This window comes from Triturus cristatus, chromosome 4_1, assembly GCF_964204655.1.
Source record: "Triturus cristatus chromosome 4_1, aTriCri1.1, whole genome shotgun sequence".
Classification (NCBI taxonomy): Eukaryota; Metazoa; Chordata; class Amphibia; order Caudata; family Salamandridae; genus Triturus; species Triturus cristatus.
The window spans coordinates 43,626,081-43,645,200 of NC_140585.1; the positions used below are offsets into that span (position 1 = coordinate 43,626,081).

At 46.2% G+C, this 19,120-nt stretch overlaps 1 protein-coding gene across 6 annotated transcripts in view; it reads left to right on the forward strand.

The window, feature by feature from the left end:
• The window catches only part of STX3 (syntaxin 3), a 266,730-nt gene that overhangs the window by 221,623 nt on the left and 25,987 nt on the right, over nucleotides 1-19,120 (forward strand). For 3 of the 6 annotated variants that reach the window (XM_085651468.1, XM_085651469.1, XM_085651472.1), the window contains exons 7-9: nucleotides 8,664-8,737; nucleotides 14,458-14,592; nucleotides 17,238-17,348. In XM_085651468.1, coding sequence (XP_085507594.1) covers nucleotides 8,664-8,737; nucleotides 14,458-14,592; nucleotides 17,238-17,348 — 320 coding nt within the window. Of the gene's footprint in view, nucleotides 1-8,663; nucleotides 8,738-14,457; nucleotides 14,593-17,237; nucleotides 17,349-17,509; nucleotides 17,621-18,876; nucleotides 19,025-19,120 lie in introns of all 6 variants that reach the window. The other 3 variants (XM_085651467.1, XM_085651471.1, XM_085651470.1) reach the window with 2 other exon arrangements.

Genomic DNA, 19,120 nt, shown 5'->3' on the forward strand with positions numbered 1-19,120 from the left:
GTATTAATTGCAGATTATGCAGCAGATGATGGATTAAGTGACAAATGCGGCAAATCTAGAATTATGTGAAACACCTTTGGGTGCACAATCGCAGAATTCCGGTGGCCCTGGTTAAAGGTTATGGGAATGCAGTGATCATAACCGTCTGTGGGTGTGCCCTGCAGCAGTGCATACGTCAGACCTGTGGATGCCCCAGACCTCTGGGGCTCCCTCGATGGCAGACACCACGGTCTATACCATGGACACAACCGAGGTGCAGGGCGCTGAAACCGGGCAACACCTTCGGGAGCTCAGTGTGAGCAGCTAACCCGTCTCCAGCATGGCTTGCACCCTGTTCTGAACGACACCTTTGAATGTTGCGATGAAGACATCCCTCAGAACTGGGTCCAAGCCCTTCTTCTCTACCCATTTCCACTCCTGCCCAAAGTGCCCTTTTGCTTACCAGTAGCCCCCTCCATGTAGCCTTCTGGTAGAACGGAGGTCATTTTGGTGGGTGAGTTCTGTGAGTTCTGCCGTTTTGACTATACCCACTGAGTTGTCCTTATACCGAGTTTGAGTTGTGGTGGGAACTAAAGGGAAGGGAAGCAAGAATCATGGCTGTACTTCTGTCTGGCTGATCGAGTCTGGCATTTGGGGGTCCGAAAGGATGCAGAGATCCTGGAGCACCGACCACCATCACCTCTAGGGTGGCCTTGAGTCTGATTGGTTGTTTCCAGGGTCGCTTGGCCTTTCGAACTTGCTGTATTCCACTTGATCAGACATGCCTGAAATGAGAAACAGAAACTCGTTCCTGTATAAAGAATAACCCCAGTCAGGCCTTCACCAGGGTGTGTGAGCAGTGAGTGCATGGATTCTCGTGGCCTGCACCGCCTCCAAGAGCAAGCCCTGAGTGTGCAAACAAACCCCCAATGAAGAGCAAGTGTGCCAAGGGAGCCTTGTGAACTCAAGGGATCTAGTGTGTAAACAAACCACCACTGAAGAGTAAGTGCGCAAGGGAACCATTGGCTCCCAAGCTGCAGAGCTGTGTGCAATAAAGGGATCTAGTGTGTAAACAAACCACCACTGAAGAGCAAGTGTGCAAGGGGACCCGGGCTCTCAAGCTGCAGAGCTGTGTGCAATCAAGGGATCTAATGTGTAAACAAACCACCAATGAAGAGCAAATGTGCAAGGGAACCATTGGCTCCCAAGCTGCAGAGCTGTGTGCACTCAAGGGATCTAATGTGTAAACAAGCCACCACTGAAGAGCAAGTGTGCAAGGGAACCATTGGCTCCCAAGCTGCAGAGCTGTGTGCACTCAAGGGATCTAGTGTGTAAACAAGCCACCACTGAAGAGCAAGTGTGAAAGGAGAGCCTTGGCTCCCAAGCTACAGAGCTGTGTGCACTCAAGGGATCCAGTGTGTAAACAAACTACCACTGAAGAGCAAGTGTGCAAAGGGAGCCTTGTGCACTCAAGGGATCTAGTGTGTAAACAAACCACCACTGAAGAGCAAGTGTGCAAGGGCACCCGGGCTCCCAAGCTACAGAGCTGTGTGCACTCAAGGGATCTAGTGTGTAAACAAACCACCACTGAAGAGCAAGTGTGCAAAGGGAGCCTTGTGCACTCAAGGGATCTAGTGTGTAAACAAACCACCACTGAAGAGTAAGTGTGCCAAGGGAGCTTTGTGCACTCAAGGGATCTAGTGTGTAAACAAACCCCCAATGAAGAGCAAGTGTGCAAAGGGAGCCTTGTGCACTCAAGGGATCTAGTGTGTAAACAAACCACCACTGAAGAGTAAGTGCGCAAGGGAACCATTGGCTCCCAAGCTGCAGAGCTGTGTGCAATCAAGGGATCTAATGTGTAAACAAACCACCACTGAAGAGCAAGTGTGCAAGGGCATCCGGGCTCCCAAGCTACAGAGCTGTGTGCACTCAAGGGATCTAGTGTGTAAACAAACCACCACTGAAGAGCAAGTGTGCAAAGGGAGCCTTGTGCACTCAAGGGATCTAGTGTGTAAACAAACCACCACTGAAGAGTAAGTGTGCAAGGGAACCATTGGCTCCCAAGCTGCAGAGCGGTGTGCACTCAAGGGATCTAGTGTGTAAACAAACCACCACTGAAGAGCAAGTGTGCAAGGAGAGCCTTGGCTCCCAAGCTGCAGAGCTGTGTGCACTCAAGGGATCTAGTGTGTAAATAAACCACCACTGAAGAGCAAGTGTGAAAGGGGATCCGGGCTCCCAAGCTACAGAGCTGTGTGCACTCAAGGGATCTAGTGTGTAAACAAACCACCACTGAAGAGCAAGTGTGCAAAGGGAGCCTTGTGCACTCAAGGGATCTAGTGTGTAAACTAACCACCACTGAAGAGCAAGTGTGCAAGGGGACCCAGGTTCCCAAGCTACAGAGCTGTGTGCACTCAAGGGATCTAGGGTGTAAACAAACCACCACTGAAGAGCAAGTGTGCAAAGGGAGCCTTGTGCACTCAAGGGATCTAGTGTGTAAACAAACCACCACTGAAGAGTAAGTGTGCAAGAGAACCATTGGCTCCCAAGCTGCAGAGCTGTGTGCACTCAAGAGATCTAATGTATAAACAAACCACCACTGAAGAGCAAGTGTGCAAGGAGAGCTTTGGCTCCCAAGCTGCAGAGCTGTTTGCACTCAAGGGATCTAGTGTGTAAATAAACCACCACTGAAGAGCAAGTGTGCAAAGGGAGCCTTGTGCACTCAAGGGATCTAGTGTGTAAACAAACCACCACTGAAGAGTAAGTGTGCAAGGGAACCATTGACTCCCAAGCTGCAGAGCTGTGTGCACTCAAGGGATCTAATCTGTAAACAAACCACCACTGAAGAGCAAGTGTGAAAGGGGACCCGGGCTCCCAAGCTACAGAGCTGTGTGAACTCAAGGGATCTTGTGAGTAAATAAACCACCACTGGAGAGCAAGTGTGCAAGGAGAGCCTTGGCTCCCAAGCTGCAGAGCTTGGTGCAATCATGAGATCTAGTGTGTAAATAAACCACATGCGAAGAGGAAGTGTGCAAAGGGGAGCATTGGCTGCAGAGCTGGGTGCATTCAAGGGATCTATTTGCCCACACAGGGGCATGTGCAGTGTAGGAAAGTGGCTCTGTATATACTGTTCCCAAATAGGTACAGTGTGCACAGAGTCCATAGTCCCCAGAGGTTTGGCAGAGGCTAAAGTTAGATATAACCTTACTCTCTAAAGTGGTAGCTTGGTCGAGCAGTAAGGCAGTATCGGAGGACAGTGTGAAGCATTTGTTGTACACATTCAGTCAGCAAATGGTCTCACGCACTCAAGAACTGAACTCTACGCCAATGGTTTTTGTATAAAAATATGTAGTCGTTTTATTTTAGAACCAACAATAGGTATCAAAATATACTTTCTCAGATTGAGAGGCTTTAGATAAATACTTTTCAATAGGCAATAGACTTTGAATGCAATAGGTACAGTTGTTGCAATAGGCAACACAATTATACATTGAGCTCAATGCGAATTTCTAGAAAAATGCAATAGATTACTTTTTGGATTACTTTTCTTACCACAAGACCGGGTCCTAGATTCAGTCTAAGGACAGTTCCTGTAAACAGTGGAGTAAAAGTGTTTTGGGTACAGTAGTGATTTTTAAGGAATATTATTGTATTTTAAAAGTTGACAACCTTTTTCAGCAAAAATCACCAGTTATCCTATGGGAGGAAATTCATATAGCAGGTAAGTGGGGGTTATAGTTACTTTTTCTAACTCAGTATTGGATCCTGGATCCAGCACTGGTACACCTCCTGTAAACAGTTGAAAGAATGTGTTTTTGTGATACAGGCGATTTTTAACAAATATTTGTACGTTTGCAAAATCGACACTTTGAAACTTTTTCAGCAAAAATAAGGCAATGTTATCCTATGGAAGGAAATTCAAGTTACCGGTAAAGTATGTTCTGGTTACTTTTGTAATCCAGTGCTGGGCTCATAGGTTCAGCACTGGGACATCGATCTAAAACAGGTAAGTAATTACGTTTTCACAGTTGGTGCCATTTTTAAAGAATATTTGTAGTTTGTAAAAATCGACCGAAGAAATTTCACAGAAAAACAGTCAATAGTTTCCTACGGAAGAAAATTGGGTTAGCGGTAAGTATGGTTGTAATTACTTTTCAGGCTCAGTGTTGGGCACCAAGATCCAGCACTGGGATTTCTCCTGATAGCAGGTGAGTATTCTCGTTTCCGTTACTCGGTTGATTATAGGTGAATATTTAAAGTTTCGAAACTCCACACTTTAAAGAATTAACAAGTGAAACCAGTCAATGTTACCCTATGGAAGAAAAGTGAGTTATCGGCTTTTTGGTAAGTACTCAACTGGTAGAGGTAAGGTTCTGAGCATAGACTCAGGGGTCTCCCAGGGTTAGGTAAGTACAGTTACACCCTCAGCGGCACAGGGGCAGCCGGTGCAGAGTGAGTTAGGCCCAATGTTATCCTATGGGTGGCAGGGGGCCTTGGGTTGGTGGCTGCTAGCTAGCAGGCCACGCGGCTGTGGGTGCTGGGCTCCTGGTCACTTGCTCAGGGCAAATGGGAAAGTAGGTTAGAGTAGGAGTTGCACTGCCAGGGCCACTTGGGCGGCTGGGTGCAGGGTGCTTTTGAGCCGTCGGGCGCTCAATGGATTGCAATGGAGAAGCTTAAGAACGAACAAAGGCTGAAAGCTCGGGGACGAAGATTCTTCAGGTGTGACCACCACTTCGAGAGGTAAGTTGGGTAGTTGGAGGATAGGTAGGCGCCCAGGAGTTGGCCACAGGGGGCCGCAGGGCACCGGGTGTAGGGGTGCCTTTTGGTGTCAGGAAATCTTACCCTCTGCTGGTCGTGGTTGGAGGGGTCCCTGGTTCTGAGTCTGCAGGCGCCGTCAGGAGCTTTGAGGTGGGTCCCTGGGTGCTGGATTTGGGGTCACAGTCGCCGGGGGGGATGTCCTCGGGGTCTTTGTCCACTCCGGCACAGGCCAGGCTTGGCGGTTGCAGTGTGTGCAGGGTACGCGGTTCCTGTCTGATGCCAGTGGTCAGTTACTTGCTTTGAGCAGTACCACTGCTCTTGGGAGTCCCAGTTGCTTATAGTCACAGAGTAGCCAGGTCCTCCTGGGTTTGTGAGGCTGCTGACCACTGGAGATGCTGGGGTTTAGCAGTAGCAGATTCGGGGGTTGACAGGCCGGTAGGGCTGGGGCCAAAGCAGTTGGTGTCTTCCTCTTGTTAGCAGCTGCTCGGCGGGTCTTCTTGTCTCTTGATCTTCTTTGCTGTTTCGGAATCTGGATCTAAGGAAGGAAGGTTCAGGGTGCCCCTAAATACTACATTTAGGGGCGTTACAGGTAGGTAGAGGGCAGGGACCACCCCCTATCCTGCCATTCCCCTGTGGGAGGGGAGCAGCAGCCTAGTCCTGATTGGGCAGGGCTTCCCATCTTCAAGATGACGAGAGCCCGGAGATGTGCTCCACCTCGCCTTCCCCACCTGAGGGGTGGGGTTGGCAGGCTGGCACACCCCCTTCCCTTCCCTTCCTTGGGGTTTCCGGACGGTCTTCCCGCCAGAGTGGGGGTTAGAACCGGTAGGGGCCAGTTGCTGGGTACAGCAAGTGGTCTGGAGAAGCCTTTGTGGCTTCCCCTGCCCATCCTGGGGGAGGAGACCTAGCACCTCGCCCAGGATGTGCATTGTTGCAGACCCAGGAGAGCGGATGGCTCTCTACCCAGGGGTCCAGCATAATGTCTGCTGTGTGACAGCCTAGGCAGCCTCTCAGACATGACGTGGATTGTAGGTTAGGTTCAGGGGGCATCTCGAAGATGCCCTCTGTCGTGCATTGTACATTAAATCCCACACTGGCATCAGTGCGGGTTTAATGTGCTGTGAAGTTTGATACCAAACTTCAGTCTTCAGTGTTGCCATCATGGTGCTGTGGAGTTCGTGTTGACGATCTCCCAGCACCATATACTCATATATAAATGGCAGCACTGCACTTGCAGGGCCCAGGAATGGACCTCGGTACTGTAGGGGCACTGGGCTCATGCACCTGTACCCACACCACTGGCATTGGACACCCAGCTAGAGGGGTGGCTGATTTATGCCAGGGCAGTCTGTGTTGTGGGCATGGCACACAGGGAGGTGTGCCATGTCGACTCTCTGTTTAGTTCTGCACCCAGACACTCAGCCTGCAAAGGGGGTGGGTGGATGAATGGATGGGGGGGTGGTGTGTGTATGTGTATATATGTATATATCTGTATGTGTGTGTGTGTGTATATATATATATACACACATATACACATATACACACACTCTCTCTAAGGGTGGCACAATAAGTGCTGCAGCCCTTAGGGGCCTTCTCTGGTCACAGTGCCCTGTGTACCTATGGTACCATTTACCAGGGGCTGACCTGTGGCCAGAGATGCCAATTGGGTTTAGGCTGTCATGCAGTTTTAGGGAAGGAACACAGGCCCTGGGTACCTGATTGGCAGGAGCACACTCAGTCAAAGTACATCAGCAATTCAGAAAAAAAAGTGGGGGCATACCATGCAAGAAAGATGGCACTTTCTCACATGCAGCCAGTGGTCACAGTGCATTAAAAAAAAGTATGGGAACTGTGATGCTACGAGTAATGGAGGTGGAGTCAGTGAGTGTGGGGGCGGGGCTTAAGATGTGGCTTGTTTACAAAATATTCTGTACGTGATTTTGATCTTTCACCCTCCGGTAGCTACATATAAAATAACGCGCAGCTTAAATGAAAAATGCATTAAAAAAAGTTGTTAATCAGTGGAAATGCCCTATAATACATTATGAAACCTGTATTAGTTAATGCACTGCAGAAGTCTGTGTATAACCAGAGAGCCACAGAATTAAATCTTGGTTGGTGCAGTGGAGAATAGTGACTTGTGTTTGTCCAGTGCTACGAGGTCCCAGCCTGTGACAGAAAGCACTGAGAACATGTAAGTCATCATTTTAAACTTGTATTACAAGCGGTATAAGATAGACTGCTAGATAATGCGCAAATGGTTTCAGATAAAAAGTGTCTCCAAAATACAGATTTTAGTAATACCCGGACTGTAAAAAATATAATTTTATTATATAACTGTCCCTTAGAAGCACACACTTCAAAGCTCTGCTGGAAACTCCCTTGCAATACCACCTAAAAAGAATAAATCTTTGTCATCACAAAGCTTTAAGTGATTCCATCAATTAAAGCCAGTCCTGCTCCCAAGCACCCTTTAAATTTGCACATTAACTAGAGGTGCACATTTGCATTTCTTTCAGGCAAGTAGGCACCCTGGCAGGAAGGCTCGTTTATTGTTTAGCTGTCTGCTCCGCTTTGGTTTCACAGCTCGGGAGACTCCCTGCAAGACATTTCAGAAGAAGCAATGAAACTATCGGAATTAACCATCCTGGGACAGTTGCCTTTTCACAAAAAGTAGGGGAACGGTTTCCCATAAATCAAAAATGTATGGGCATGTCATGCTCCGCCCACTTGGTCCTCTGTTTGCAAGTGATTTACTGGATCATGACCGGGATATTTACCCCTGTTGCGCAGAGGGCACAGATCTATGCGTGGTCTCTTCAATAAACTGCACTTCCCTTTCCACAGACCTAAATCGCAACTCGAAAGAGGTGAGTAGTACACAGGTGATATGAAGAGAAGCTGTGACACATGACCGGCATTGAGAAGACCTCACCCCGCCCTTCCCCACCAGTACAGTCAGAAACCTTGGGCTGTTATTGAGAAGTGAAAACCATGGTGACTTCACACACACACCAAAGCTTTAGAGTAGGTGACAATGCACTAAAAAGTCACCGGTGAGTATAACATGGGACAGAAGTCCGCCTCCAGACTATAGCAGTGAGTATGTAATGCATGACTCCAGTACAGAAGAGTTTACACGGAGTGCGTGTACAGAGCACGGAGGGTTTTAAGCTGCTGTTGTACAACAAAATCAATGTTTCTGATTGAGAAACTTAAACCCAGGGCAACTGGAATTATGAGATTGTGCAGACGTGGCGATTTTCACATAAATATAGATTTGCCAATTTACCACATAATCCATCACCTGCCGCATAATCTGCAGATTTTAACAACAAAAGAATTCTAGCTCCAGCAGTTCAAAAGTTTCAAACAAATGCAATGAAATGCGTCGCTGCGCTATGGAAAGCCCTTTATAAAGGTTGACTAGTTATATTTGTATTGCTTAGTGCTATATTTAGGTTTTAAACTGTCACTAATGTTAATACGTTTGAAAATAACAAAATAATGAAGTAATACGATCACAAAATGTGGCACATTATGCCGCATGATTTGCCTTTTCTTGCCACATAATGTACTCAACCCTGCTGCATAATTCCAGGGACCCTGCGTATACCTATGGTGAATGGAGTGCTTATTGCCCCTTCCCCCAAACAAGTGTTTTCAGAGGATCAACGCGATCAGCGAAAGTGGTAGGCGCGCAGTCCCACACTGGTCCTGGGGTGCCAGGAGCTCTGGGGACCCCAGAGCCGAGTATGTGCTGATGCGCGAATGAGCTATAAACATGGTCATATTCCTCTCTACGAAGACCTGTTTAAATGGCACACACGTACAGATGCTGCTGCTACACAAGTGCCCATCAAGGTGGGTGCGCCAGGGGTTTTGATCCAGATATTGAAGCTGAACTTCTCTTTCTTTTCCTTCTCCGACAGCGGGGAAGAGCACGACCGACGAGGAGCTGGAAGAGATGCTGGAGAGCGGGAACCCATCCATCTTTACCTCAGGGGTAAGTAGGGGGTGGAGGCACGATGAGAGGTGGCAGGGGAGTGCTGGGGCATCAGAGAGAGGAGTAGTAGCATGAGATCACTCCAGAGGTGGCGCATGTCTGTCTTGGACCCTTTGGTGGTTTTTCTTGGGGATTCTGTCATAACTTGTTCTGTCCCTGACGATGGTTGTACTTTATTCCACCTGTCTCCTTGGACATTGTAAAGTGCTCAGATACCCACCAGGGTCATGTTCGTGCTATATAAAACTTTATAAATAAATAAATGTCACGAACCATGGTCGACACCCGAAGAGAGGGTCCTCTCTGCAGAAACTGCTCCATGGTCCTCACAAATGTGCAGCCCTAGAGTAGGGGCTCCAATGTCCGGGCGGGCTGACACCGGCCATATTTTCAGCATAACCTCTAACTATATGAAAGAGTTTCATTAAGATTCTCAGGTTCGAAAGTATATCTTGTATAGGTATCTTGAAAACCTGGTGAGTCTTGGACCCAATGTGGATTCTCCTCTTTTAGAATCCCACAGATCTTCCAAGTATCACACTGTCCCTTGTCCTATGTAGTGCTATATGTCTCTTTGGCTACTTCAGAGCACTAGAAGCACCCGCAACACACACTGCATCGAGGCTTCCAAGTCAAGTGACAATATGGATCGCAGCCTAGTGTGTAACTGTCCACATTTTATCTGTTGTAATATAATTTCAAGCTGTTAAGCCGCCGCTTTACAGTTCAGGTGGTAGATATCATTCAGCAGCTAGCCTAATGGTCAGTTTCAGGGAGTGGTAAATACATCTTTACAGGACACTCTGGGCCCACAGGTACCTTCCCACTGGCTGCCGTACAATAGTTAACAGAGGTGAATGTGGAGTTAGAAGAGAATTAGTTGTATGCTTTAGTGACCCCTAAAAATCCCTTCTTCAAACAATGTGGCAAGTGGGGACTGTGCCCCACATCTGTCCTGTCCCTATCTCCACATCTGTTGGCTGCCTGCCTGTGCTGAGTAACGATGCAGAAAACGAGCACTGGCAAAGTCAATAGGTCTTGTGTTGGCTGCCAGCCATTTGGCATTGCCAATGCTTTTTGTTTAGTCATGGTATTTGCAAACGTTTCTTGATAAGTAAGCTGTTTGTCACTCATCAATGTAAAACAAATATGGCTAAAAACAAATACTGCCAATGTAGTCCCTAGAAATGAGGGCAGCACTACATGTTTTGTTAAAATGTTTGTTGACTTTGAGTGTGTGTATTGTATTGTATTGTAATTGCATTTGTATAGCGCTTACTACCCCTGACGAGACGTCAAAGCGCTTTTCGGCTAGCAGCACGCTACTCCGAGCCCAAGAGGATTAGTGTTGAATTAGTATAGTGAAACATGCCAGTATATTTTAAGTGGTGGGTATGTTAGTCAGTTATTTGGATTCGGAAGGATAGCAGAAGGAGAAAAGGTATGTATTTATATAGTGCTTCTTACCCCTGATGGGGGTGTTGAAGCCATTTTTTTTGGCCAGTAGCAAGCTATTCCGGAAACCCATAATGAATTAATGGTGAATTAGTATGGTGAAATATGAAAGTATCTGAATCAAAGAAAGGAGCCAGCTCCTCCATGGGGCAGATGCACCACAGGCCACTGCCTGCCCACCGCTCCAGCCGCCGGGGGATCTTTCCCCCAGACCGCAACGCCCCCACACACCTGCATATATGTATGTGTGTATATATATATATAAAGTTATTGACAAATGAAAAAACGCTCTTCCTATGGAAACTAGGTCCTAACTATAACTACCTACTGGCGTAGGATATATTTATATTTTATTTTCTATTTTTTTTATATATTTTTATTTTATCTTATTATTTATATATTCTCCAGTAGGTAGTTAGTTAGGATGGTCGCCAGTAGGTACCTCAGACCAACTCTTTAAAATTAAAGACTGGGGCCGCACGGCCCCTGCAGCCCCAGGGACCACCACCTTCCCGGTGCTGCTAGTCCAATAGAGGAGGGCCACGCGGCCCCCCTCATGGAGTCTTAGATGGCCTTTGGGACTGCCACCTCCCAGGGTCAGCTCCTGCTACCTCCCAAGGTGCCCACCCTCGGGAGGTAACTGTTTGCTATGGCTTGGCGGCAGTCTGTTACCTTCAGTATCAACCACAGAGCATGATTGCTGAGGCGACTTCGGAGGCCACGCCCCCTTTCTCCACCACTGTGCAAACACACCTCCTGGTGCACTGCTGGGTGGGGATGAAGTCTCCTTGGTTCTATAATGCCCTTTGGAGCCAACAAGCCTTCCTGTTACCTGCAGAAAGTCCCACAAAGCAGAATTGCTGAGAGGTGTTCGGAGGCCAGGCCCCCTTTCTCCACCACTCAGCAAAAGCGCTTCCTGGCGCACTGCTGGTTGGGGGTTTTGTCCTCTTGGAGGCTGAGGGTTCTTGGGGGCACAGAAGCACTCCTGTTACCTCCAGTAAGTCAGATATAGCAGGAGTGTTGAGAGGTGAGCGGAGGCCCGCCTCCTTTCTCCACCACTCTGCAAACGTGACAACTAGTTAAACAAGAATTTGCAATGCAATAGGTCTCACATTAGTGCAAAAGTTTAAGCTATTAGCATTGTAAATGACAATGCCTTTTATTTGTTTAAAAAACCAAAACATATATAAAAGGCATTGTCATTTACAATGCCAATAGCTCAAACTCGCGTAAATGCGAGACCTACTGCATTGCAAATGCTTGTTTCCTGAGATGACTTGACAACAAGCACACAGACTTCTCAGCACAACTTTAAGTAAGTGGTGAGGCCCCGAAGCGATCACACGTGACCCCCACTGTGCTCTCAGGCAGTGAAATCGCCTATGCAAGCAATGGGTATTGTCCAGGCTGCTTGGAATGCATTGCAGGCTGAATGTAAGGAAAGCACTTCATGCCTGCAGCAGGGCAAAACCCATTAAAGAGAATAGTCCTTACAAACCCAAGTTGCCATGGGAGGTTTCAAATGAAGACAAGGCGGTCCTAAGGAGGGACTAACAAGGCGATTAAGGAATCAGAAGCCAGCATTTACAAAGGACAAGGACACAAGCCAATGCCAAATATAGGCGGAGCTTCAAAACCGTGACTCAATTTAGCATGGCTTTCAGAGCAGCGCATGCGCTGCCCAGGCTCGACCTGAAAACCATAGAAGTTTTCTTAAAAGAACAAAGGTTACAGGGGCATTATAGTCAGAAAATAGAATTTAAAAAAAAGTTGAAATTCACTGAAAAAACAAAGTTTACAGGGACATTATAGTTAAATTTCACTTGTCCAGAATCAGTGAAATTCAGTAGTTATAATAACTTGAGTTAACTATAACTTACGCCCTCGCAATGCACTGCTTATGACCTCACATATTACGTCACTCATTACATTGTCAGTGACATCACTGATTACATCAAGTGAATAGTGTTTTTAAGAGTTTATGGGTGTTAAACATATATACTAACCTATTACAAATATTAAATTAGTATAGTAGGTGCTGCACTACTGATTGATACTACTTCTAACATATATTAAGTGAGTGGATGTGTGATCATATCATTCTGTGTATGGGTGTGTAAATGGCTGTATGTGTGTATAAGTCAGTGTGTGAGTAGCTCTGTGGGTGGGTGAGATGCTGTTCTGAGTGACGATATTGGTGAGTGTGGGTGTGTCAGAGGCTGATAGGGTGAATGAGTGGTGGTGTGAGTGTCTCTATGGGTGGGTAAGTGGGTGTGTAGTGACTATCAGTGAGTGGGTGTCTGAATGGCTGTATGAGTGAGTGTCTCTGTACGTGGCTGTATGGGTGAGTGAGTGGCTGTTTGGTTAAGTGAGTTGTTGTATGAGTGGCTGTAATGGAGAGTAAGTGTCTGTGTGAATGGCTTTATGGGTGTGTGAGCAGATGTGTGATTGCTTGTATGGATTTGTGAATGGGTATGTAAGTGGTTGTGTGGGTGTTTGAGTGCTTGTATGTGTGAGTGGGTGTCTGAGTGACTGTAGGTAAATACGTGAGTGTGAGAGTAGCTATATGGGTGAGTGTGTGGCTATATTATATGGCTGTATGGGTGAGTGACTGGTTGAATGAGAGGTTGTATGGGTGAGTGAGTGAGTGGTTTGTTGTTGAGTGAACTGCTTCATGTAAATCAGAGGTGCCCATTGGCCCTTTATATAAGTTGTCACTGCAGGAAATGCACAAATTTACATACAGCTGACTTACAAGGAAATCACATACATAATCACTGTGTGTCCTTGAAAACTAGCTAGGTTGGACATCCCTGATATAAAAACATGTCCGACAACAGTCGGGGGGGGGTGAGGGGGGAGTACTTTGTCAGCAGATAGACAACATTCCTACTGCCTTGTCCTTCATACTAATAAAATTAACTGTAGAGCGTGGAATGCAGAACTGTTACCCTTTTCAGGGTTTCAAAAAAGATAACTTTGTATGATAGGCGTGACAAAGTTCTGTAAGCTGGGTGATCAACACAATTTAACAAGCAATTCCTAAGAGACAGGACATCACATGCAGTCTTGTCTCCACTGCCCTTTGGTGCAGAATTAAAAGGATATTTGACTAGGAGATTTACCTTAATGCAGTTATGGCTTTAGAAGCTTGAAAAGCTTTGACAAAGTGAAGATTAGAAGCGTCATCTCTTTCTGGTAGAACATGGATGAGGAATTGTCTAAATATGGATTCCAGTAAATGTGGCTCTTAAGTATTGGGTTGGAGTTAAGTTGCGAAGGTGTTGTAGTTTAGAAATGCTTTAGGAAAGTACTCTGGCTTGAAGGGAAAGATTTAGAAATCTGATTAGGAAATATACAAATGTCTGACTGGACGCTCTAAAATATGTAATGGCCACAGGATACATGATGCATTTGAATGTTTCATTATACCCGCCAATGGACCAGTTCCATAGTTATAACAGAGTACTAGGGTAACAAGAGCTGTGCTAAAGCCCCACAAAAGTTGATCTCTTTTATAAAACATAAAAAATGAGGTATCCGGGATGTCCTTCTGTGAGTGGGATCAGAGATGCACACTGTGATCGGATGAGGGGAACATGTCTTTAAACTGGAAATTAGATGGTTACAGTAGTCAATGGGGTAGTTCTTATGAAGGGGATGGAGGGTGGTTACAGTAGTCGATGGGGTATTTCTTATGAACGGGATGGAGATGGTTGCAGTAGTCGATGGGGTATTTCTTATAAACAGGAGGGAGTTGGTTGCTGTAGTCGAAATGGTATTTCTTATGAACGGGATGGAGGGTGGTTAGAGTAGCCGATGGAGCATTTCTTATGAATGGGATGGAGGGTGGTTACAGTAGTTGATAGGGTATTTCTTATGAATGGGATAGAAGATGGTTACAGTAAGTGGGGGGTATTTCTTATGAACGGGATGCAGGGTGGTTACAGTAGTCAGGGTATTTATTATGAAGGGGATGGAGGGTGGTTACAGTAGTCGATGGGGTATTTCTAATGAAGAAGATAGTTACAGTAGTCGACGGGGTATTTCTTATGAACGGGATGGAGGCTGGTTATAGTAGTCGATGGGGTGTTTCTGGTTACAGTAGGTGGGCGGGTGGGGCACGCCTTTGTGTGAATAAGACCGGACATAATGTGATTAGTCGGAAAGTCACTCTGAATGGGATGGAAGATGTTTGCAGTACTTGAATCTCTTCATGTGGATTGGACAGAAGATGTTCTTACAATGATCATTGCTTCTGGCAGATCATGGACTCTCAGATCTCGAAGCAAGCGCTGAGCGAGATTGAGTCACGACACAAGGACATCGTCCGGCTAGAGAGCAGCATCAAGGAGCTGCACGACATGTTCATGGACATCGCGATGCTGGTGGAGAACCAGGTAACATGACTAATTCAAGGGTGGCGTGGTGAAATGTAATAACCAGGATGCAGTGTCATGCTGAGGGGCAATTAGAGTGAAACACAATGTATTTGAGCATCTAGAGGATGGCAGGTTAATGCCTGGCACTCGTAGCTAGAAGGAGTAAAGCAGCATGCAGGGGACAGCAGTGTGACCTAGTCAACTGATTCCAGGGAGGTGTAAACCAGCCACTAATGGTGGGGTAGTAAAGCTTTGCCACTGGTGGACAGGAGTGCACAGGACTAGGACAGTCAAGGATCTGATCATGGAACTCCGCAGAGAATGGCGGGTGTGAGGGATGCTTATAAGCTACAAAATGGAGGTTTGCGCTACAGCTTAGATGCCAACGATGGTAGGTTTCTGCTGGCAACAAGGTAATAGGTGTTGTAGCCTTTAAACGAGGAAGCGAAGAATGAAACCCAGAGCGTAGCTCCTTGTTTCTTTCATGCTGACAACCTGACTCCATGGGTAGTACATGTAGTTTGAAGGAAAGGCCGTTTATGCCTATCATGTGTAGACTTGATTGTCTACAATCTCTCCAACTTTTTGTCTTTAGTTTTTTCACATGGCTTGTCTTCTTACGCCATGTGTGAACGCAACTGTTGTTGAAATCTAACCAATGAGAGATTTGAAGCCAGCTGAGCTTGGAGTACCAGTGCTTGTGCGCATACCTACCATCTAGGAAGGCTGAGAACCCCCAGTGGGGTGAGGGTGGGCCTGGGAGTGGGAGTGGGGTGGGGGTGGAGCAAAGTTTGTCAAAAAGCTCTAACCCAGTAAAGTCAGAATTTCTACAGGATCAATTCCAACCCGATGGTGGTGAGGAACTGATTCCCGCCACCACAATGCTTCCTGTTGTGGTTCTAAGATGTGTCTTCTGTTTTGTGCCCTTTATGCATTGCACTGCTGAGAGAGGAACGTAAGTCAGGTAAAAACATGACTTCATATCTGGTGGTTATAATGCAATCTTGTGGGTGGGGAGGCCTTGAGTCTCGTGATGCGTGCCGAGGTCGAGAAGGGCAGTACTGGGACCTTCAGGTAGAACCTTGGGTCCTTCTAGGTCATCAGTGCTAAACAAAATGCAGCAGGAAGTGTATGAGTGTGCGTGTGCTCTCTAGGATGTGTGGTCAAGAATGCCCCTTCCAGAGACATGGGTGCTATTGGAAGAGCACTGTGTGCTTGTGGGGGAAGGGCCGCTGTAAGATCTGTGTGTTTGGTTACCGTTGCTAGAGCTCTACAGGGGGAGAACATTGAGGTGGGTGTTTCTTCTGAGGGCATTAATGCCAAGTTGACGCACATCTTTGGTTGGGTTCTGTTACTGGAGCTCTATGGGGTGTTTCACATAAGTTCTTGGTTGTGTTGGAGAGGGGTGGTGGCTTCTTGCTGTAAGATCTGTCTGTTTGGATTCCATTGCTAGAGCTGCACAGGAGGAGTGTTCACTGTAAGGTCATTGTTGTGGGTTGTTCTTCTGAGGCCATTACGTCTGTGTTGGCAGACATCTTTGCTCGGGGTTCCTTAAGAGACAATTGGGCTCTGTTACCGTAGCACTGTAGGATGTTTCCCACTGGCTCTTTTGGGAAGGCTGCTCGCTGGAAGATCTGTGCGGTTGGGTTCTGTTGCTGGAGCTGTATAGAGCAAGTGTTCGCTGTAACGTTGTTGCAGTGTGTAGCTCTTCTGAAGGTAGTTAGGCTGTACTGGCAGACCACCATGTGTTTGAACAGCAGTGGCAGCTGTAGTCTCTTTGATCGGTAGGACGACTCTTTCTAACGGTGTTGCTTGTTGGCCTCCGGTTAGTCTCCAGCTACCTCTTGTCCTTAAATGTTTCATTTTGAAAGCATCTGGGATCTTCATTTGTGTGTTTCGAGGGCAGCTTTCCTGTGTCGAGCTTAAATGTGAAGGGACATAAATGCCAACACAGTCCCTCAAACAAGCAGTTCTACCTACCTACTTGTAAAAGAAAGAACAGGAAGATGTGTGAGTAACAAGCGAACTGCTAAATAAACTGTCAGAAATAAAAAGGAAAAGTGATTTGAATCTGAAAAGAGCAGTAGAATATTTGTGAGATCCAGTGCACTGACATTCAAAAATTATGGATTCGGAGTCACTGAAGAAAAGCACAAAAAGAGGCACAAATACAGTTATCGTGTGGTTTGAGTGTGACTTACCAACACAGTGGTTTTGTTCTCACCTAGATTGGTGGTTATGATGAGGAATAAACTTTGTAAGGTATGCAGTGAACTCCATCTTATGGTTTGTCTCCATGGGTAGAGGGTGTGCGATCGCGAGTGCATGCCCTTGTGGGATGAGAACCACAGTCCTCTCAAGAATTGCTGTGTGTGTTTTTTGTCTGTGGGGTGAGTCTGTTGCTCTTCTTAAGGAAGGATCCTGCTGTGTGGGTGGACATGATCATTCACTGTTTTCTGAGAGCTCTGCATAGAAGCAGTTGAGCGAAATTTGCTATTACCAAGAGCTGCCTGCTGCGTAGGTTTGTGCATGTCTGTTTTAATCCGGAAGTATGACTAGCAATTGTGCGTAAACTGGGGCTGATGGCCAAGTGGTTTAACTGTGCAGGTGCTAGAAAATACATTTCTGACATCTTTCTCTCTTCCATGCTTTCTTCGTTCCAGGGGGAAATAACAAACATTATAGAAGTCAGCATGGAAAAAACAGTGGACCATGTGGAAAAAGCACGTGACGACATTGTGAAGGCTGTAAAATATCAGAACCAGTCACGTAAGGTGTGTCTGACCTCTTGCCCACCTTGATTTGTGCTGATGTAAGAGACAGACTGGGTCCTGCTGCTTCTTTCCTTCTGTTTTTACTGTTACAATACTTTGCTCTGGTTCCCGCCATCTTTCCTCTTTTTTCTTCTTCCGTTCATGTCTGCATTGGCTAATAGGGAGCTATGATTGACCGCATCGAAAACAACATGGACCAGTCAGTGGGCTTTGTAGAGCGTGCTGTTGCCGACACCAAAAAGGCGGTGAAATACCAGAGTGAAGCCAGAAGGGTGAGGCATTAAGAGGTGGTCGGAGGGAATAGAGGGGTGTACAACCCATCTTCCTCATCCTTGTCAAACCAAGCATTCGTCCTTACCCTCGTCTCAATTGGGCATAGAGCAACAGCTGCGCCCTTTAGCTCCTTGATCAACCCTACCGCCTCCTCTTCTAGAAAAAAAACCTATAGTTGACTAATTCATGTTTATGTGATGTGGTAGAAATAGATGAAAGACTCAAGTGCCATGTACCACCCTGTATGCTCACCTTTTACTGCACATTTTCTGGATGGAACTCTTTATCCATGTCTATTAATTCACAGTGGGACATGTTAAAAACACTATTTGTGTAATTAAGACAATATTGACCAAGTAGAAGATTTAATCTGAGGACGCAGTTTCCTCTGCTTGATAAGTTTCCTTCTTTTCCTTGGTTCTTATTGTTTTAATATTAAACACAGAGAATAACTATTTAATTCAATGTGACCAAAATGAGTGGTTTCCTGGTTGTGGTAGGTATTCCATAAAGGATAAATTAAGGAGTTGCGGCGCTTGAATGAATTAAGAGGCGGCCCCCTGGGCACGACGTAGAGTCTTACCTGAGGTAAGATTTAAAAATATATTGAAGGTGTATCCAAACTGGGTTAGTTGCAAACCATCAATGGAATTTAAAGCATTTCCTTCTCTACGTCGCACCAAGGGGGCTGCCGGTTAATTCAAGCGCCGCAACTTCTAGATTTTCTCCTTCACGCCCAAGTCAAGGGGTGATACCCCAGGAGCACACAACAACGTTTCATCCTACTCATCCTCCAGGTGTGCGTGTTCACACTTTTTCCATAAAGGATAAATTACCCATGAGCAGTCAAAGGTGGGGTGCTTGAGCAAGATGTATTCCCTTTTGGCCACTTTGTATTTGTCTGACCTTTTCTTTTTACCTTTGTGTGCAAGATGCAGGCATTGCCCGTGTTGAGAATCCTCTTCTTGAGCCCATGTTCCATTTGTCCCTTTTCTCTTTCTCTAAAGTACTTCACACTTTCTTCACTCTTGCCCTCCTTGGTGTCTGTGGATAGGAGTGAACAGAACAGATCTATGGAGAGGTGGCACTGAAAAGAACCTTGTCTTTTTAATTCTATGCTAATGTGCAAGAAGAGCTGTCTTTCTTGAGGGCCTGTGTGCTAAAGTGTATATCACAATTCACAAGTGTTCTGTCTGTAATTACAGGTGTGCAAGGGCTTTTGTGTTTAAATCATTTTTTGTAATGTTTTCTCTAGAAAATGATCATCATCATCGTGGTGGTCCTTATCGTATTGGGAATTTTGGCGCTGATAATCGGACTTTCCGTTGGGTTAAAATAACTGCACTCGACTTGCCCCGAAGCCCCACAGACATTTTTGTGAGGGACGGGGGTCTGCTGGACTAGTAAGTAAAGCCACGGGTAGGTTTTACACTGCCAACCCGACTTTAAGGAGCTTCCCACCTATTCATAATCTATAATTTACAGCCAAATTAGATGTT